The 22,390-nt window shown below is 40.6% G+C and overlaps 1 protein-coding gene across 6 annotated transcripts in view; it reads left to right on the top strand.

Moving 5' to 3' along the window:
- Ctnna2 (catenin alpha 2) overlaps nt 1-22,390 on the top strand; it is a 1,144,108-nt gene that overhangs the window by 866,183 nt on the left and 255,535 nt on the right. For all 6 annotated transcript variants that reach the window (XM_042273493.2, XM_042273492.2, XM_076566967.1 and 3 more), the window contains one exon: nt 5,947-6,027. In XM_042273493.2, the coding sequence (XP_042129427.1) occupies nt 5,947-6,027 (81 nt within the window). The remainder of the gene's footprint in view (nt 1-5,946; nt 6,028-22,390) is intronic.

Here is a 22,390-nt window from a genome sequence, read left to right as displayed (position 1 = left end):
CCTTTTGTCAAGATATCTTATCAAAGCAACAGAAAGGCAACTAAAATACCCCTTCCCAAGCATGTGACATCATAGGCATATATCTCCAGGTCTGGCTTGAAAGCTCTTATTTGCTGTACAAATCTGAGTGGTGAGAGGCAATCACTGATTCCTACATGTAAACTTTATTTCAAGAATCCAAGTTTACAAAGGGACAGTTAATTTGCTATCCTGGTCAGTGGCTCAGATCTCCCAAACTCTAGTACTTTCTTTAAAAAGCCATAGCTTTTGGGTCTAAGGAGATTTGTCACCAGTCAAGAGCCCCTACATCTCTTGCAGAGAACCTGAATTTGGTTCTCAACACCAAAAGTGATTGGACAACACCTATAATTTATGTTCCATGGGACCTGATGCCCTCTGCTAACCTTCACAGGCACCTGCATCCCCATACCTTTCACACATACACAACTAAACACAGCTAGTGATTTTCTCTTAGAATTTTATTTTATGCAGCCCATGCCCACCCTCATGTCTGGATTGCCTTCAGCCAAGGACTTGAAGGCTAAAGAAATCCAGAGTTGGAAATATTATACCAGCAGAATCTTGACAAGACTGGAGTGGAAACTGATGTCACCAGACTTCTCTAGGTTTGCAGGTTAAAATACAGTCAGCGCCGGGTGGTGGTGGCATACGCCTTTAGTCCCAGCACTCGGGAGGCAGAGCCAGGCGGATCTCTGTGAGTTCGAGGCCAGCCTGGTCTCTAAAGCGAGTTCCAGGAACAGCGCAAAACTGCACAGAGAAACCCTGTCTTGAAAAACAAAACAAAACAAAAAAATACAGTCAGCAATATTCATGCTGGAAGGATGCTCTCTTGAAAATTATCCCCATCACTAGTCAGAGTCATCCCTTCTTTTCATGAGGTAAAGGATGGCTCTTTCTATTCACTGTCCTCTCAGAGTCTGTATTGTCATTTGTCTCTTCCTGCCACTCAAAATGCTCCTCCTCTTCCTGTTCTTCCCTAACCCAAGGCTGATCGTCTAGCTGATGTCCTCTATAGAGTTCTATCTTAGGTTTGGGGACTTCATAGTGCATCTACTTACCTACCATCTCAAGGAGCTCACTGTCACCCATATTGTTAGCCTCATGTTCTAGTCAACTCGTTAGTACGAGAGGCTTTCTGAGAAGAGGGAACCTTAGCTTTCCCTATTAATGTGCCTCCCACAGTGATCCTGCCTAACAAATGTGTGTTTGACATTCAGGTTATTGAAGCCACATGGGAAACACATGTTGCCTTCTGCTTACAGAAAGGAACAGCCAAGCCTCCCACATGTGTCTGTAACAACCCCAGTCACACTTAAGTACTGGTGTTACCTCTGGGTGTAGAGGTACATCATTCAGCATGTAAAATTACAGAACACCAAGCCAAACCAGAATTTTAGATAATGATTATTTTTTATTTTTTTTTTATTACAAAAACATACTTTATTTTTGTTGTTGTTGAGAGGGTATCTTGCCCAGGATAACCTTGGACTTGCCATGCAGCCGAGGATAATCTTGAATTTTTGCTCTTCCTGCCCTACTTCCTAAGTGTGGGATTATAGATAAATGCAGTGATACCTACTAGTTTATGCATGGTTACAAATGGATCCTGGGGCCTTATGCCTGCTCGGCAAGCATTTTACCCACTGAGCAACATTCCCAATGTTTCCCCATAGAAAATTTTTTCCCACTGGAAGTCATTTTATTACTATGTTCATTTGGCACAATAATAGTGGGTTCCCTTTAGGGTCCATGATCCATCTAGTCTCCGGTTCTTGGCCTCATTGACATTGTCAGATATGGATTCCGTCTCATGGAGAGGCTTTCAATCCAATAAACAGTGGTTGATGACTTCTGTAATGTTTGTACCACTACTGCACCAGTGGGCAGATGTTGCAGGCAGGTTGCTATTTCCCTAGTTTTTAATATCTGACGCAGGACTTGCTCCAGTGGCGCTATCCTAAATCATGCCTTGTCAAATTTAATATTATCTGATGTGGGACTTGCTTCAGTGGTCTTGTCCTAAACCAGGTCTTGCCAGATTTGTCTTAATTTAAATTTTGTATCTATTTTACTCTGCATGGCTTGCTTCTCTTTTTGCTTTCATTTTGCTGTTTTTATATTAAAGAGTGCATTAGACTATTTCTCTTGATTAGGAGGTTATTTCATGCCCCCTTAGTCTTGCAACCATAGGCCAGTACATTAATTCCTGACCCTAGTTTCATGACTTGTCTCCACTGCTATTTTTCTCATTGGTGAAAAGAGGATAAAGATGTATCACTAACAGAATAAGGGGATCCCAGTATCTGGCACTTACTCATAGTCACTAATTAGTTCCTGTAGCCAAGATATTGTAATTCATTTTATTTTTTTTAAAGTCATTAAATTTTTTTTGAGGTATGGTGGTAGTGGTTGGTGGTAATAGTGGTTGTTGGTGGTGGTGGAGTGTGTGTGTGTGTGTGTGTGTGTGTGTGTGTGTGTGTGTATGTGTATGTGTGTGTGTGTGTGTGTGTGTGTGTGTATTCATGAATGTGGATATTAGTGTACCACAGTGAGTGTGTGGATGTCATAGGACAATCTAAGGTTTTGGTCCTTACTGACCACTTTGTTTGATACAGTGCCTTTTTTTTTTTTTTTTTTTTCATTCACACTGCATGTGCCAGATTAGGAACCCTGTTACCTTCCAGGCATTTTCCTGTGTCCACCTCAAATCTTCCCATAGGGTCTCTGGGATTACAGATATATGTGCTACCACATCTAGCTTTACTTTGCTTCTAGGAGTTTTTTACTCAGCTTCTCACACTTGCCAAGTAAGTGCTCCACCCATGGAGCCATCTCACGCAGCACCCACTCCCCCCCCCCACCCCCCCCCCCCCACCCCCACCCCCGTGCCCTAGTCCATCTTTTAACAAATTGCTGTTCTGTTGTTCTGGCCACAATGTAAAACTAACTTGTAACTTTTATTATTTGTTTATTTGCTTGTTTATTTTTGAGACAGGGTCTCAACGTGTAGAATAGGCTCTCCTGGAATTAACAGAAATCTTCCTGCCTCTGTCTCCCAACTGCTGGGATTAATTTTGTGTACCACCACACACAGCAATTTTGACTTTTTGAGTACAATTTTACTATTCTAATAAATGGAGATGAAATGGGAGGAATATGGTTCTCCAAAAGACAGTAGTGGTTCACACCTTACCCAAAGGACCCAGTATCTTTATGGTAAACATCCTACTTGCAAAATAATGAAAGAGGAAGAGTGGCCACTGGCTGTTGAACTAGTATCCATCTGATCATTGGAAGGCTGGATGCCAGGGGCACTCATGCTTAATACTACCACATTCTTCTGTTTTCAGGAAGGTCAGACCACCCATTCTTCTTCTTCGTACACTTTTCTTTTCTTTTCTTGCAGCTATCTATGGGCTGATATTTCAAAGTTGTAAAATGTTAGCCTCTTTATTTCAAGCTCTTCCACCAGCTACCTCAATGTGTGCATCTGAAAGAGTTTGTGTGTGTGTGTGTGTGTGTGTGTGTGTGTGTGTGTGTGTGTGTGTAGAGAGAGAGAGAGAGAGAGAGAGAGAGAGAGAGAGAGAGAGAATAGAAGGAAGGGTTTGCAGAATTCCAGACAACTAAAAATATGCACACATATGCCCCGATGTTTGACTTTTCAATGAAAACTCTGTGAAGCTATGCATTGCATATTTGTTTAGAAGAGCTGGCTTAATGAAGCAAGTTGCAGAAAAAAATAAAGTGGCTGCTTTCAGCCCAGCTTGTAATTCCAATGCCTATTTGTCTGTATGGGATACATGTATCAAGGTTTTGGTTTTTTTGTTTTTGTTTTGTCTTTTTTTTTTTTTTTCTTATGAAAAAAGGACCCTTATGTGCCTGATACATGGTCATTTCTCTTCTCCCAACAGATCATCTGTTAGGCAGAATGTTGTCACCTAGGAACTCACACATTTTTTACTCAACTATGGGGCTTTGTGAGATTATGTACAGATGAGGTATGGAGCAAGAGATGGCTTGCCCCTAGGAATGCAAACAAACAAACAAATAAATAAATAACTTTATAGGGTGTTAGACTGAAGTTTTGGTGATTTAATAGCTTTCACACATTTCTTTGAAAATGACTGCCTCTTGTGTAGAAGATGGCACACCTGCAGTGTTTGTAGAACTTTGAATCCATGGGAATCTTGTCACTGTAAAAACAAAACAAAACAGAGCTGTGGAGGACTGGCAACATGGCTCAGCAGGAAGAGCCTTGCTGTCAATCCTGATGACCTAAGTTCAATTCCTGAAATGCACATAGTAGAAGAAGAGAACTGACTTCTTCTTGTCTTCTGTTCTCTACATGGCAGCCCAAATGAAGCCCTACCTGTAGAAGTAACCATCTTATTAAATAAAAAACACAGAGCCAATGCAAAGATGAAAGCCCAAGAGGTCAGAGCTAAGAGCCTTACCCTTCACTGCTGCAGCTATCCTCTTCAGCCAAGAGACCTACTTCCTGTGTGTTTGTCTTTATATAGACTTTCTGTTCTGCCTTCTCATTGGTTGTAAACCCAACCACATGACTGACTCGCCACTGCCTGTCTGTACAGACTTCCAGGTCTTCTATGGTTGGTATTGAGATTAAAGGCATGTGTCTCCATGCTGGCTGTATCCTTGAACACACAAAGATCCACCTAACTCTGCCTCCCAAGAGCTGGCATTAAAGGTGTGCACTACCACCATCCATCACACCTACCCACCCCCAACTCCGCACACAAATAAATGAAATAGATGTAAAAAAAAAATCCAAACTTTTAAAAATAGAAATAATGCAGATTCTCTTTATTTGGTTTTCCTTGTCTTTCTATAGCCATCAGGGAAATGGAAAAATCAACATAAGACTAGTGAAAATTTAAGTGAATAGTTTATTGAAGTGTTGTTTATTCTATTCTTTTTGCTTCTCTAACTATATGTTGGAGTCATAAGGAAAGATTTACTCATGATCACAAGCTGTGAGTTGCTTATGGCTGTGTTTGGCACCTCTCCTGCTTTGTAGAGCAGAGATTAGAAGTTCTTAATTTTCTAGAAAGGCATTTCTCCCAATCTCGGTACAAAACCTGCAATGTGGTCTTTGAAATATTGGCATAAAATTTTTCATTTTGACAACAGAAATTTTGTTTTTAAGCCTTTATTTTGTACGTGTCTGGTGTGTGTACATATATGCACGTTCTTGTGTATGTACACATGTGTGTGTGTGCAGGTATATTTGCTCATGTGTGTATTAGGAGTTTTTCTATCTTATTCTCCAATTTAATCATTGAGTCGGGGTCTCTCACACTTGAACCCAGAACTCAGTGATACACTAGCCCCACTAGTCAGTGTGTTCCAGGGAAATCCCTGTCTCAGCTTTCAGAGGGCTGGAATTACAAGTGGGTTGCTGCCCTGCCCTGTCATTTATGTGGGCTCTCTGGATACAAACTCTAGTTCTCAGGCTGTGCCATGTCAAGAACTTCATCTACTTAGTCTTCTCCCCAGGTCCTGTGAATTCTTCATAAAAAAACATTTATTTGTTTTTTGTTTTATAAGCATGATTACATAATCAAGAATCCCACTATATTTGTCTTTGTAACCTAAAGCAAAACACATTTTGTATTATGTTTCTTATCCATAAATGGCAGGAGAGGAAGAAAATGGATGTGAAGGAAGTTGAACATGAATATGGCTGTCCTGAGAACCTGCTGACTTTCAAAATTTTAATTTGTATTTTAGAAAAATAGTTTTAGTCACCTATCCATGTTCATTCATGTATACTTAAACAAATGTTTTGTTTTGCTTTTAATTGGTTGGATTTTGCAACTTAAATATTTCCCTGAACTGTCTTAAACATTAATGTCCTTGATACTCAATTTTGTAAACCAGAAATGATTTTTTTTTTCTTAACAGACTGGAAGAAAAGAAAAAGGAGACCCTCTCAACATTGCAATTGACAAGATGACCAAGAAAACAAGAGATTTGAGGAGACAGGTATAGTTTTCTTTCTATTTTTACCACAAGAACTATGTGATGGTTTTTCAGAATGCTCCTTTCCAGGGTAGCATTTTAGAGCTTACTAATTCAGGTGAATATTTGTCATCTCATCTCCATAGACATTAGAAGGACAGACAACCATTAGCAATTAGAAAACTGCTGAGCCAAGACATGAGCTAACTGCAAGACTCATGATGTTTATAACCCAAAAGGCAGCCTTTCAGTGAGCAGGCATGATCTTGGATAGGACCTTGAATTCTCCACTGCGGACATTTGGTTTTTAGTTTCTGAATTCAGATAGGCCAGGAGGCCTTTCACTGATTTATGAGAGTTCTTACCAAACGTCCAAAGTGTTGAATAATGTACTAGATTCCTAATGTTTAATAAGAAATAAAACTCTTAATACAATGGTTTCATTGAGGGCTAAGACCCAATGTATTCCACTGAAGATGTAGTCAACATTTTTATCAGATTTTTTTGTGGCATGGACTAATGGCATGGACTAAATGGCCCTTGATATCATTAGTCTGATGACTCCACCTGTTTTTTTATTTTATTTTATTTTTTATAGGGAAAATCTTATCTTGGGGATGGAGGTCGTTTTCTCATGGCAAATGTTTTATGAACACTAACAAATATTGACTTGGAAGTTTTTTTGGCTTTGTTTTTAATTATGGAAATGGTTTATAATGATTAAATGGTATATTTAATAGATAAGTTTTCATTATTACTAGGTATTTTCTAAGGTTTTTTGTTTGTTTATTTTTAATGAAAGAATACATTTAATCAGTGGTTCTCAATTTTTCTAATACTGCGACCCTTTAATCCAGTTCCTCATGTTGTGGTGGCCCCCAATAAAATTATTTTGTTGCTAATTCATAACTGTAATTTTGTTACCATTATGAATCATAATGTAAATATCTATCTGATACGTTATCCCAAAGGGGTCATGACCCACAGGTTGAGAACCACTGATTTAAGAAGACTCAGTTGACTCTTGAGATGCTCTGAGAACATCAAAGCCCAGGTTTTGGCAGGCTATGGACCTCTTGTATTCCTCTTTTCCTGACATCCCACTGGTATCAAAAGGCCACACAAGTCACCCCAGAACACAGCGTGTGCACACATGGCTCAAAATAGGCTTTCCTAGAAATCTGGATTCTGATCTTAAGTGGTATATTTAATTTGATTTAAAAATAGTTATTTTGGAGCTGGAAAGATGGTTTCGTGGTTAAGAGTACCTGCTGGTCTTGTAGAACACAGGTTTGATTCCCAGCACCCACATGACTGCACATAGCCATCTTTAACTCTAATTCTGGGGAGATTTGATGATGTCCTCTTTTGACCGCTCCAGTTACCAGACAAACATGTGGTACAGACATATGCACAGGCAAAATACCCATACACATGAAATATAATAAAGTTTTTAAAAATTATTTTAAGCTTGCATGACTGTAGATTGTTTTGTTTTGTAATTTTGAGATAAGCTCTCATCATATGGCTCTGGCTGGCTTGGGACTCACTGTATAGAACAGGCTGGCCTTGAATTTAGAGTTCAGTTTTCCTCTGCTTCCCCAGTGCTGGTATTAAAGCTGTGCACCACAATACCCAGCCTATTGTGTAAATATTGTATGTTATACACATTCCCCATTATACCCTTTATTATCTCTTTTCTTACCCATCACTTTTTCTGTTAGCTCCCTTTGCCCTCCTGGATAGTTTTATATGTACTTTCCCCTCCCCTATTTCTCATGCACACATGCGATTTTATGTACGTATATGAAAATCTAGGAACCACTAATGAGAAAGAACATGCTATTTTCCTTTCTGAGACTGGCTCAGTTCACTTTATATGGTTATCTCCTGTTTCCTCCATCACCTGAACCATTCTTGTATTTTCTCATGTTGGACCCTACTTTGCTTGGTAGTTTGCTCTATCTAGAAGAGATTATACCCCACATTTTTATCTCCCTGGCACATACACTTTGAGTCCTGCCTAAAGACCATCCTATCTCCCTCCGGCAGCTTTTGCATATGCCTGCCTTCATCACTAAGTCCATTGTGTTAGTCAGCTAGCATGAACTACTACTGAAGGCAGCACCTGCTCCGCCTTCTGCAGCTGTGGAGAGACTAGATTAGTACAGCTGCATCTACCATTCCCTTCTGTGTACACTGAGCAGAGTCAGGATCATCATGGAACCAGGAGCAGAATGGCTAGAGAGAGTTCTAGATGTGTTGGGAACCAGAACACGGCTTCATTGGTTACTTTTCTCAACTAAAGTAGTTAGTTGCTGGGACCAACTACTTAACAGGAAGTAATTTAAAAAGGAGATTTCTTTCAGCTTCTCAGAAGGCACATAGCGCATTATGGTAGGGAGGTAAAGATCTTAGAGGGTGAAGCTGCTTGATTGTGTCTGGATGGATCAAGAAGCAGAGACTGGGTTGAAAGCAGAGTGGGCTGAGAACCTTAAACTGCACCCCCCTCCCCACAGAGACCCATTTCCTCAACAGAGTAGCTACTTCCTAATGATTTGTATATATAACTCCCTAGGCTAGCATCAGCAGCTGGGGGTCAAGCATGGAAGCCCTTGAGCCTGAGAGAGACATTTTTTTCACCCCTTTTCTTGAAAATAGATTTTCCCCCTCACATAGTATATCTGTTTCCCCTCTCACTACTTCTCCTTACCTCTCCTCCCCTCCACATCCATCCCCTTTCTGTCTGTCTTTAGAAAACAAATAGGTTTCTAAGGGATAATAAAAAACAAAATATAATACAATATAATAAGATGAAACAATAACCTAACTTATCAGAAGTAGACAAAACAAACAAACAAAAGAAAAAGAGCCCAAGAGAAAACATAAGAAGCAGAGACCTACTTGGTTGCACTCTCAGGAACCCCATGCAATTACTTACCTGGAACCGTTAATATAAACGCAGGGGACCTGGTGCAGACCAGTGCCGGCCCTGTGCTTGCTGCCTCGGTCTCTTGGAGTTCATCTGAGATTTGATCCTGTTGATTTAGAGGGCCTTGTTCTTCTGGTGTGCTCCATCCCTACAGCTCTTACATTTCTGCCTCCTCTCTCCAGGGTTTCCCTGAGCCCTGAGGGGAGGGATTGGATAGAGTCATCCCCTTTATGGCTGAGTGGCCCAAGGTTTATGAGAGACATTTTCCCATGCAAACCACAGCACTACAGTTCTGCTTGGGAGCTTCTGAGATGTCACCAGGATGTTTCAGGAAGGAAGTAATGCTTCAGATAATACCCTCCACAAGACAGAACTCTCTTACTTATAGAATCTGAAGACTTTCACTTGCCAGTGACCAAAATCTTTCTATGGACAACATTTCCTTTTTATTGTTGTCTATCCTTTTTCTTTGAAACAAGGCATAATAAAAGATTGTCCCTTTGTGTTTTAGTAATATCAGATAGAGAAATGGGCAGTTCTGCCTAACCTTCCCTATAATATCAACTGTCTGGTATGAGATGATGTGGTTAATAGGAATTAGGAAGTTAATGAAAAACCACTGAATTAGAATAGATATCTCTGCTCAGGTTGTAGCCTGACTTTAGATACCCTGTTTTGCCCTCCCCCCTTCCCACTTCTCTTCTGCTTTGAGACAATTTCACTCATAGCCCAGTCTAGCTTTGAAGTTCCAGAAATCCTCTTCCCTCAGCTTCTGAGCATTAGGATTATAAGTGCCAGCCAGCATGCCTGGCTCTGTAGTCTCCATCTCTTGATTTTCTCCTCTTATGAAGTGAGGAGCCAAACTCAATCTGAAGGATCTCTTTGAGCTACATAAAATTGTGTGAATCCAAGGAATGTATTCATTCATTTCCTATGCCAGAGGTACTAAGGGATAATAATCAGCTTTTAGATGCATGGACAGGAATTGTCTTTGCTTAGACTCTGGAACAGACTATCAACATGTGCTCCTACCTCCCTGATTTATTGGTTCTAACAGGGATTTAGGTTTTACGTTCAGGAGCCAGCTCCTTAGTTCTCTCCATTTAGAGACTTAGAGGTCATTTCCCCTGCCCTGCAGCCAATTTATTAAGAAGGAGTGGTGAGAGAATTCTAGGAGTTGTCTTTTAGCAGAAGAGAATGGTGGAATTTGAATGACTCTGAGATAAGCCTCCTGGAGAGCTACATTGAGGGTGGTAGGCAAAGCAGCATTGTTTCCATGCCTGTCAGTCCCCTCCCCCCCACATTTGCAGGAATGAGGATAACAGGATTGTTTCATGGTATTAAGACACAGCAGTAATAGCATAATATCCCACCACATCTGTGGATTTGGTTCAAACACCTTTCTCTTTCTTAATCTGTCTTTCTTGGACTAAAATGGTCCCCATCTGTCAGTTCCGTGGCTACCCATATGTTGGGATATTTTTGTCTTTCTTCCCATCCTTTCTGTCTCTCCACATTTACCTGTACAGCACAAAGCATTCACTGATCTAAATTGAAGCTCGATTTGGATGGAATATGCAGTGACTAATTTGCCTGGCTCAGCTGAGCTCCCCCGCCCCTTGGATTTGGGCAGTTAGAGGCTGGAGGTATGGCTCAGCAGTGAAGAATGCTTGCAGCAACTCTTCCCAGTATTCATGTCAGGCCACTCACAATCCCCTGTGACTCAAACTCCAGGTGATCTGACACACTTTTCTGCTCTTCATGGGCACCTGTGTATGTGTGGCATGCACTCACACAGACAGACACGTACATAAACACAAAGAAAATGAAATAAATCTTAAAATTAAAAAAAAAAAGATGTAGGTAGTTAATAGGACTGAAAACAGTTTCCCTTAGGTGTCAAATGCAATAATGTCTGCATGAATATTCTCTGCTGGTGAAATTCTTTCAGTTGTAGATAAGCCTGTTTGATAAGAGATTAGAAAGAAGAGCCCCCAATGACCCAGGACCATGTCCATGGACATGCATAGACACGCATGGAAAATATTCGGCGTTCTTTGTTACAGAGAGCACACCAGAGATGACCACTCAGACATAGCTTATAGCTAATTGAAAATCTTTATTCCAGCCAACTGGAACTACACTCCGATATTCCAGACTCAAGTGTAGCCCTGAGCATTTAGAAAAGGGGCTTTTAAAGGCAAAAACCACATCCTGGTATCTTGCTCTGGGCCTGCAGGGGAAGGTCTGCACATGCAGGCAGTTTAACAGAAGCTAAAATAAGTTAGCTGGGGTATCTTGGCCTCAGGTCCTAGAATAGAGTTGAGTAATTTTCCACAAGATTCTCCATCAAGGAGATTCAATTCTAGTTAAAGCTGAAATGGCCTCAGCAAGAATACAAGATAGAAGAAGCTCCTCACTATTTTGCCCTGTCACACCTTGATGTGGAATTTCAAGAAATCAAATCTGATAGAGAGGAAATAAAAGATTGTAGTTAACAATGAAACTTCTACCAACTTACAAGATTTCCCACTCTTTGAGTCTCTTACACTTCCTCATAGCCCTTGGGAAGATCCCTTCAGAAGGGTGACCTTGGAACCTTCCAAAGTTCCACTTACTAAATTAAAATAAATAAGGTCAATCAGATCCTTATCTTAGATGTCCCTAATTAGGAACATGGAGTTAGATTTGTAGACCCTTAAAAAAAATCAAAAGTCTTCAATAAAATAGATCTTTGTTGAAGTAGAATTTTCAAGTAAGTAGAAACTCTCTCCTGAGGCCACATTTTCCAAAGGAATTGAGTCACACACTGTGGGAAAGGTCATAGGAACACAAGGGTGTCACCTTAAACTGATGGACCTAGATCCATCTTGTCATTTACAATTCTTGACAGTAGGCAGCAGTAGAGCAAGATTCTCTTAGGAGTGTTTTGTGTGAAATGGAAAAAAAATGGATTTATGAGACTATGACTGTCAACTCTGAGCAGTATGTTCTATCTTTAGAGCTGTGGGCACAATGGGCCCCATGTCTGGGCAGTTATCCCAGCTGTGATTCTGGAACCAGTCTGGAAGCAATGCTTTTGGCTTACTCCATGTCTGGGCAAAGAGATGCCTCAAAGTCCATCCTTCACTCACATGTGGACCTAGCTAGTGACTGCCTGCTACACCTGCCTCTTGTTCTTTAACACACAACCTGTGAACACCTTCCAATCTATCCTATGTATAGAAGGACACTAGTTTATTGAGATGACCATTTTGATTCTTTTATTAGTTTTTTATTCAAAGTTGATAAACAAATTAGGACCCAAGATATCCCTAATAAATAATAACCATAATATTACAAGCTAATTTAGCTGCTCTTGTTCCTCAAACCAATCAAGAACTTACTTTTTGATCATTAGGTTCCTGCTTGGTTTAGAGAGCAGTTTGCAAATTCATTTCTTTACTTCCCCCACCTGACTCTCAGGGATCCAACTCAGGTTGTGAGGCTTGGCAGCAAGTGCCTTTACCTCCTGAACCATCTCAAGGGCTAGCTCAAGAACTGAATTCTAAGCTTTCACCCTCATGATCTGTGAGAAAGTTCTCACAATAAAATGCAATGAGGGTCAACTTGATAAAAGTCTCAATTTTGCTGTTAAAATAAAACTATTTTCAGTAACACAGATTCATGTGTAGGATGCTTTCATATTGAGATAATTACTGCATGGGATGGTAATATAACAAAGAATTAAGAGTGTCCAAAGAAAACACATCACATGTGTCAGAAGGTCCATTTGTCTCTGAAGACCCTACAATTACAGGAGAGTTTTCTTGATGCTTCTGTTGCTTCCTGAGAAAAGACCTCAGGCTGACAGTGGACCATCATCAGTGAGTGTTTACAAAGTCTACAAAGAATGTAGACTGACTTAGCTGACATATGCACAGACTTTACCATGTGCTGGTTCATTCCATGGACTGACCACATTTATAGTCCTAACACCAGATGAGTGAAGCAAAAAGATGGTCACTGTGTGTGTCCACTTTACAGATAAGGACACAGAGCCAATCAGCACAGCCATAGATACATGGAGTGTGTGTGGTATTTCCGGCTTAGGCAGTGTGGCTGTCACCTCGCTCATAAGCTTTATCCCATCACAGTTCTCTATAGGAGTAATGCATGCAAGTGTGGCTACCCATATTCTAATCTACTCCAAGGAGCACTTGGGAGGTAAGGTAAGGGAGGGAGGGAAAGAAGGAAAGAGCAGAGAGAGAGAAACAGAGAGAGAGAGAGAGAGAGAGAGAGAGGTGCTTTGTGAGTTTTTTTTTCCATACTGGAGGTTAAAGCCAGGACCCCCAGTCCTATTATTATTATTACTACTACTATTACTACTTTTTATTTAAATATAGGCAGTTACCCAGACTGGCTTTGAACTTACTGTGTAACCTAGGCTGGCCTGGAACTTGTGGTCATTCAGCTTGTCTCCCAAGTAGCTGGGATTGGGGCCTATTCTAGCAAGTTCAGCTGCCCCGTGGTTTTCAACAGCATCTTCACCACAGGAGGATTTGTGGTGACATGTATCCACTGTTGACAGAAAATTAGAAATCTGTGTTGGACGGCAGAAGCTGGTTCTTATCTACTTCCACCCCTTGGTTTTAGCATTATGGCTCACTACAGCCTCTTGAAAAGGTGTTGTTCTGTTTAGGTGTCTGGTTTTTTGATTAGTGAATTACAGACATTCTAAAGCATTTACAGTAAACAGAAATGTTAAAGCATTCAGTTCTTTTTCTCACATCTCCCTTAGTGGGGCCAATTATTTTTAGATTCATTGTCAGGAAACATTTGAAAATTATTTCTGGATCTAAGAGTGTTTTTCTTCCTACAGAGATGAGGCCATGTCTAAGGCTATAGCAACAAGACAAGTTGGCTCCATGATTTCTTCTAAATGCTAAAGTTTGTGATTTTGCACTGAGACCTTGTCACAGCTAAGAATCCCCAGGGATTTGGTCCTTAGGTCAGAGTCTTACCTCACTGTGGAAGCATGGAGATCAGAAATGATCCTACAGTACAAAAGATGTGGAATATAAAAATAAGCAATACAGACATAGCTAAGCACCAGAAACCAGAATGAAAAAGGGTAAGAACAGAGCAGGATAGCTATGAGGTTTCACTAACACAGACAAGGATCCATGTGGGAGGAACTCTTCATTGAGAATTAGGTATTCTAATCACTCTTTCATTGGGGAAAATGTGATTAAAAAAAAAATTCCTAAACATTAGCACACCAAATACTTTCTTCTTTGTTTTTTGACACAAGGTCTTACTATGTAGCACAGATCAGCCTTGAACTGGCAATCTTTCTGCCTTAGGCCCAGGAGTGCTAGACTGCAGACATGCACCACCATCATTATAAGCTACCGAACATATGTTATCTCCAACTCTAGGGTATGTGGTTGAATCATTTGGAAATAGCTTTTTAGATACCATGTAGGCAAGTCCTTGGCAAGTGCTGTCTACTTCATGAGGTGGTTCAGTTTATTTCTGTGATCCTGTAGAAGGTAAATTTCTCAAATATAGGGGGACACCATCTCGACTCCTCTCTTCCAATCAAGTCTTGATCTAAGGGAAAGCTTAGCATTCTGACCCATGACCATTACTCTAACAGCGTATTCTGCTGAGAGAAGACTGAGTTGCATATGCATGAACAGGAAAACTTTGTGGAGTGGGGCTTCAATGGCTGAGTTGCTGTGTTCTTCTAATTCCTGCACTTGAGGTGAAATGGGAAGGGGAGGGGATCAGAACAGTCATTGAGTCCAAAACACAATGTAGAAGATGTCTGTATTTAGTCTAACCTCCAGCACTTGCTCTTATTTAAGATAAGAATGCTGCTGCATTTCCTAAATTGTTCATTCATCAAATGCTACATTAAGCACTTTACCTAGAGTCTATCTGTTACTTGGCTTACTTTACACATTCATCTAAACAATAAATGGTGGACTCCATTGTGGGGGATCTTAATTTCACCCAAGCTGTGCTGAAGCTGGACACACCTGGAACACTAGGGAGACTAATCTGGGAGGATTGTTGAATTTGAAGACAGTTTTGGGGATGTGTAATGGGACAAAGGCTAAAAAAAATAAACAAAAACCGAAAGTCTCTGTCACAACAAGCACTCTCAGTAACTTCAGATGTTCAGTTTTTTAAAAATGTTGCCTCTCTCTCTCTCTCTCTCTCTCTCTCTCTCTCTCTCTCTCTCTCTCTCTGTTTATCCAGTGTGTGTGTGTGTGTGTGTGTGTGTGTGTGTGTGTGTGTGTGTGTGTGAGAGAGAGAGAGAGAGAGAGAGAGAGAGAGAGAGAGAGAGAGAGAGAGAGAGAAAGAGACACAGAGACAGATGGGGGAAGAAAACAGGTACAAGTGTGCCACAAGGTGTGGAGGCCAGAAGACAGCGTTCAGGAGTTGGTTCCCTCCTACCATTTGCATCTTGGGGATTGAATTTGGGTAGTCAGGCTTGACAGCAAGTGCCTTTACCCATGGAGTTGTCTCACTGGCCTATAGTGTTCCCACCCTTGAATTCTTTTTTTTTAATATTTAAAAAAGAAATATTTATTTGTATTTTGTGTACATTGGTGTTTTGCCTTCATGCATGTCTGTGTGAGGGTGTTGGATCTCCTGGGACAGAAAGTATATACAGCTATGAGCTGCCATATGGGTGCTGGGAATTGAACCCAGGTCCTCTGGATGAACAACCAGTACTCTTAACCACTGAGCCATCTTTCCAGATCCTCAGCCTTGAATTCTACTGCCTCTATATCTGAAAACAAGTTTTCAGATGTCACCATAGCCTATTGGTTGATGCAGCTGAGGATGTGTCAGGACTTGGGACATTTATCACACCTATTGTACTCTATGAGACATTTTCATTCACAGAAACAATACCTGTTTAGTATGAGGAAAAACCCATGCTTAAGGGTCTCTTAAGATGGAAAAATCCTGTGGAGTCTTCCAACTGCCACACATTCACTATAGAATGTTTAGCTTTTGTCACCAAAATAGGATTATTTTTTTCTATTCAACTAACCAGTTCATTAACACTAGCTTGCAACCTTCCATTAAATACCCAATGAGAGCACCAGGCTTCACAGTTTAAGAGCTCAGTTCCACAGGCCATACCGACTCTACATGCTGCTTGTAAGTAATAGGTGGCCACCAGTGGGCCTGCCTCCCCAGCCATTCAAATGAGTTTTGATTAATTTATCAGATTGACTCATGGTTCTCAATTCATACTTATTTGCATTAAGGAGTTTATTATAAAGAACCTGACCGGGATACAGATGAATGGACACACAGGCAGACATCTCTTGGGAGGTTCACAATTGGACTGTGCTGTGATTTCTCTGGTTGTAATATAACATGTGAGTCCCCACATGATGAGACTGGGAGCTTTCTGAATGCCATTCTGAATGTTGTCCTTTCAAGTTCTTGGAGTGGCTTTGTTACAAAGGCAAGATTGATTAAATCACTAGCCATCGGTAATCAATTCAACCTTTGGCCTCTCTCATTTCCCCAGAGATTGGAGGTTGGAGGGGAGCTATGAGTTCTAACCGTGTAGTCACCTGGCTGTTTGCCCTGGCAACCTTTCTCTTCCTGGGGCCACCAAGGAGCTGACCAAATGTCATCACATTAGACCAAAGGATGCGTCTCTTGCCCAGGAAATTCCAAGGGTCTTAGGAACTGTTTTTAGGTGTCATCAGCCAGGAAATTACACAGGATTTGTGTGTCAAGAACTGAGGTCAGAGATGAAATATTAAAATGAATATGTAGCTAGTGCTCTCATCTACAAGGATTATCTGTGTGATGAACTAGGGTAGATATGTATATTTCTTTGTGTTTTATAAGACTTCTACCTCTTTGGACTACATTAGGAACAAATGGTCTTACTGCTCATGGCCCCTTATTGTGGGAGTAGTCAAATGGATCTATGTTTCCTCTGAACATATAGAAATGATGTATGTGTGTGTGTGTGTGTGTGTGTGTGTGTGTGTGTGTGTGTGTGTGTATGTGTAAGTCAGAGGACAACGTGAGGAAGTTGATTGGTTCTCTACTTTCACATATGGGTAAGATGATGGAGATCTCACTCAGGTCATCAGACTTGGTAGCCAGCTCCTTATACAGGAGCTATCTTGCCATACTTCAGTCTGTGCTTTCTAAGGAGCAGAGCTATGACTAGGGTGAAAAGTGAGACAAAGCATTAAGTGTTAAGGCACACATTATCAACAAAATCCAGGATTCAATGTAAGCAATATTTTATGTACTGTTTTAGGGAGTGAAGATTAATGAAAAAAATCACCATGAGATGCTAGAGATAGGTGACTTAATCAGTAAAGTGCTTGCCTTGCAAGCCAAAGGCCTTAGTTCAGTCCCCAGCACTGTCATAAAGCGCTAGGCAAGATGATGCAAGCTTGTAGTCCAAGCTCTGGGAAGGTGGAGACAGGTCAATTCCTGATGCTTTTTAACAAGTCAGCATAGCATATTTGGCAAGCTCAAGGCCAGTGAGAGATTCTGCCTTGGAAGACCCAGTCACTGACTTCAGAGGATCAATATCAAGGCTGATGTCTGACCTCCATACTTGGGCACATGCTCACAAGTATGCACACCTGCATGCCCACATCCACACTTAAGTTGCAATGAACCATTGTCAACATTGTAAATAAAGATTGTAAAGAACAGTAGTGCTGAGGCAGGTTGAAGCCTGAAGCAGAAGGGAAAGTTTACTGATCCCTTTTTATTTATAATCTTGCCTCATTGTTCATCATGAAGGGAGCACTCTTTCCTCTTGGCTCTGTTCCTGAGTCTGTGTGTAAAGTCTTGAGTGCACCTGCTGTAGGAAAGCATCCCTTCCCACAGTCTCATTGTCAGATGGTTTGCTTTACTCTCTCACCTTAGTGGCAAAGGCACTGGCCTTTAAATTTTATGGAATGACACCTTGGAGTCCAGACTCAAAGACCTATTTGAATTGTGGTGTCTTTTAGGTTTTCCTGCTCCAAATACATCTCTTCTCAGTGTTTATCATGGTGACACGGGCCTTTTATGGCACTCTAAAGTGCCTCAGAGAAAATGGAGAGTGTTCTAATACCGCTGATTTATTCTTCCAGGTCTACAGTAATTTCCTCACTGCCTAATTATAAGGCTTGGTTTAATTCACTCTACACATAATGTTTACTGATGCACATATGGTACCCCATTTCAGGAAACTATACCCAGAATGGGCATTTTTGTCATGCTGGAGCATGGAAAATTTCCTTCATAGACAGAAAAATAAAAAAGCCAAGAAATTAAATCAATTTGACAAAATATGTCCCTCAATAAAAGGGGGAAAGTTCATATCTGCATCTTATTGAGAGAACCCATGACTCTCTTCCTCATTTATTTTATCTGTTTGCTTTTTAAAAAAATAAGGCAAGATCCCATTTTGTAGGCCAGGCTAGCCTTATATATGCTATATAGCCAAGGCTTCCAACAGTCCTCCCGCCTCAGCCTCCCCATGCCAGGCTCACTTATTTATTTACTTATTGTTTGTTTTATTGAGAAGGATTTCATGTAGGCTTGGGTAGCCTTCAACAAGAATGATCTTGAAAAGCTAATCTTCCTAAATCCCTCTCCCAAGTACTAGGATCATAAGCATGAACCACTCTACTGGGCCTGACACAACTTACTTTAAAAGCTGCATGATGATTATGTGTTTATATGCCTTTAAAGATTTTAAGGTTTTTTTTTCCTCCAAAACCAAGGACATAGTGTGAACTGAGGGGAAGAAGGGAGGGGCAGGGAGGAAGGAAAAACAGCCACCTATCTTGGGCTTACTCCTGGGCTGTCCTTGAAAGAAAAGATACTGGTTCAGAAATCAGGAACTCTTGGAGGAAAAATGAACCTTGAGGTCTTCCCAAGGCAAGAGATGTCTTGTAAGAATCCTCTTTTGCTTCCTCTTTACCTGCTATTTCAAGATGAGTACTCTTCCTTTCTCTCAGCGCCTGGTACCTTTACCAGGTAATTTTAGTTTTTTAAAAAATGAATCAGGATCAGTGTCGTTATACATATTAAACCTTGGTGTTGAGTTTGTGCTAAAAAATGAATGCTTTTTCAAAGTCGAAGATCCAAGGATGGTTTCATTCAGCCTGACATGAAGGTGACCTGTCTTTAGTACCAGGATTGGTGGTGGTGGTGAGGGGGTTAAAGGCAGAGGAATTGAGAATTTAAGGATAGCCTGTGCTAGGCAGCAAGACTGATTCTAATAAGAAAGCAATTCAACCAAATCATTATATTTGGAGCTATAGATACCAACAACGCTGGCCAGAGAGCAGATTTGCTTAGACTGTTCAGTGAAAATTCATTTCCCAGATTGTGCTATGTGTTTCAGAATTAGAAATGGCTTCCAATGAGCTTTTCTGTTTTTTTTTTTTTCTAGATCCTGAGTGCTAAGAAAGCTTAGGCTTGGAGGCTGAGAAGTCACTGAGCTACCCAATCTAACCAGCTTTCTTCACCTGCTAGTCCATGGTGCCCATTTGTGCTTGGTGATGTGTGAGGGGCAGAGAAGCACAAAGGCCCCTTGAAGCCCTGTGACCTTTGTTCAGTCTCCTTTCTTCTCTTGATTGTCTAGTGACCATCTTGATAGTTTTCCAGAGACGAAATACTACCAAAAAGTTTGTTTTCATTTTTTAAAACAGAGCAAAGTGTTGAATTTCCAATAGTAAGATTAAAGTTTGTACTAAGATGAGGCTTATAAGTTAGAGTACCCAAGTGGACTAACTGTGAAGCTTATCCTTTTTAATGACTGTAGTCTTTAAAATTGATACACTTTCATCTCAGTGTATAGTTTTTATTAAAACTCCCTTGATGGGAATAACATAAGGTAAATATCAATTATTAATGAATCTTGACTTTCTCTACAATAATCATTATAACAAGCTTCCTGGTTAATATAATCACCAGTTATTTTTTCTTTCTTAAGCCATGCATATCCATATCTAGTCTTAGACAAGAAGCTGAACTATGTATGTGATTTTGATAATTATTTTTTCTAATTAATCCTGTGGGGGAGGGCAAAATGTGAAACATTTCAATTTAGCTGAGGGATAGCTGATTAACTAAATAGATGAGCAGATTTGTCTGGAGAATGTGATGAGAATTAGTTGACCAGATTATGCCAAGTGTTCCAGAATTAGAGGAGAACGATTTGTCCAGAGGAATTTGGAGATAAGAGCAGGTTCTTCCATCAGATCTGACCAAAAGTGCTCTGCAAAAGTGTGAATAACGATCCAGTCAGAGTTCCATCCTCGTTTCTTCCTTTTTCCATAGCTTCTATGTTTTTCCATGGGTGAATTAATCCCACTTAACTGCTGGGGGCAGAACTTCCTATGTGTTTGATTCCTTCAGTTTCAAAGAGGATCAGGATGCCTTAAATAGCTGCAGTTTAAGCTCTAGCTCTGCAAAGGGCTACAGGACACCTTTGGGCAAAGCAAAGTAGGAGCTGTGGGAGACCAGAAGAACTTGGGAGGGCAAGCACAAGAGTTCTGTGAGTAGGAGGAAGTCGGAACTAATGATGCATCCCTGACTTGGAGCCACTCCTTCTGACACTCCCTTGAAATCTTCAGGCCTAAGCATCTAAATTAATGTGCCCTTAGGGTGTATTGATGGATATCCAAACGACTAGCATAAAGGGGATAGGTAAATTGTGGTTTACCAACTCACAGTTGTGCTCATGGGTTATTTTGGAACCTTGTTACTGCTGCTCCTTGAGTGTATTCTTGGAGTGCTTGGACAGTCTATAAAAATGCCCTCACCAATGTTGCTAACTTAGGTGTAATATCAGGATTTGGAAACCATTGCAGGGCAGGGCACATATATTAAGTAAGCCAGGGAACCTTACCAGATAACTTCCTAATTCACAAAGTTTAGGGAAAATGCTAACAGTGTTTATTCTTATGTTAAACCTTTCCCTTTATTTACTTTCTTCAATGCTTTTCTTCCAAAAGGAATTTCATGCAGACAAGTGAAATAATGGGTGTTTCTTAGTGAAATAAGAGGCAGGGGAAGGAGAAAAATCTACTGGGTCTAACAAGCAGACCATGTAGGGGCACCAAGAGTCTGGTTCTAGCCTCCCTGGTTCCTTTCCTGGGTGCAATAGATAATTAGTTTTCAGTGACTATACAGTGAATGGGGCTTGAAATGTCATGAGTACTGCAATAGCAATTGGTGGATGGAATAAGAGGACTAGAAGACTGAAATCTACTCAGGAAACTAGAACAGACATTGGCAAACTGCTGCTGCCGCCTCAAATCCCTCCACCTCTCTGCTAGAAGAAATTTGTGTCAGTTCATTTCTTCTCCAGCTGCACTAACAATGGAGTGGCTGTGACAGAGACACAGTGACCCACCAAAGCCAAAATATCTCTACCAGAAGATTCTTCCCACATCTGTACTAGAAACAAACACAACATGAGATAAAACAGGTATTAGAATATGAGCATTTAGTTTTTCTCCAACTTAAGGTCCTTGAATCTGACTCTATCTCCTGTCTTTTCTTTAAATAGCAATAATAGCACCAATCATTTTTATAGGATTTTTACAAATTTGGGAATGTGGAACCATAATTGGGGCTTACTCAGAAATGACGGCTTTCTAGGAAAAACTTCAGCAGTTGTTAGAAATGCAATGAGCTAGAACTGACCTGAATAACCCTTCCCTGAGAACCAGCTTTTTTTTTTTTTTTTATACCAGAAGACACCATGCAAGCTTCCAAAAGAGGGAGGCAATCGACAGTCCTACCCATCCATGATGCCTATGAACAACATGAATAACAAGCATGGCACAGTATGCAGTAGTGGCACACACACCTTGGTGGTAACCAAAGCTCTCTCATTGAACTTAAGACCTGCACAACAAGAGGGAAACCATGTTTTGTACCGGAAACCAAGCTAACTACTCAGTGCTACTGGTGAAGTCATGATTATTGGAGGAGAATCTACAACCACTAATTTACTAAACCAGTATAATCCTTAGCAACAATCCACAAACATTTGTCATAATAGTCACAGATAAATGTAGTCTAAACACCTCATCAAGGAAACTTCTTGTTGCCACAGACGGAGAACACTACAAAAAAACCACAACGGATCAAAATTCAGAATGTGGAGCCCAGTCCCAGTGGATACATCTACAGAACATCTCCATACTTAAGGTTCAGTGAACATTGTGGAAGAGGAGGTGGAAAGATTTAAAGAGTCACAGATCAGGGAGATGCTGCGAGAGTGTGTTTCCTCCTTGTTAAGTCTCACCAACATGACCCCCAAAATATGAGATGAATGTCACAAACATGCCAAACTGGATGGGGAAAAAACCCATGAGGCTCTGACCCTACACAAAGAATTATAGGTAACTGAGCAAAAATTGAGAGTCGGTAAGGTAGTTATCAACAAGGAAGAAC

Source organism: Peromyscus maniculatus, chromosome 3 (genome assembly GCF_049852395.1).
Source record: "Peromyscus maniculatus bairdii isolate BWxNUB_F1_BW_parent chromosome 3, HU_Pman_BW_mat_3.1, whole genome shotgun sequence".
NCBI lineage: Eukaryota > Metazoa > Chordata > Mammalia > Rodentia > Cricetidae > Peromyscus > Peromyscus maniculatus.
The sequence above is the reverse complement of the archived record's forward strand: the minus strand, read 5'-3'. Positions and strand labels throughout refer to the sequence as shown.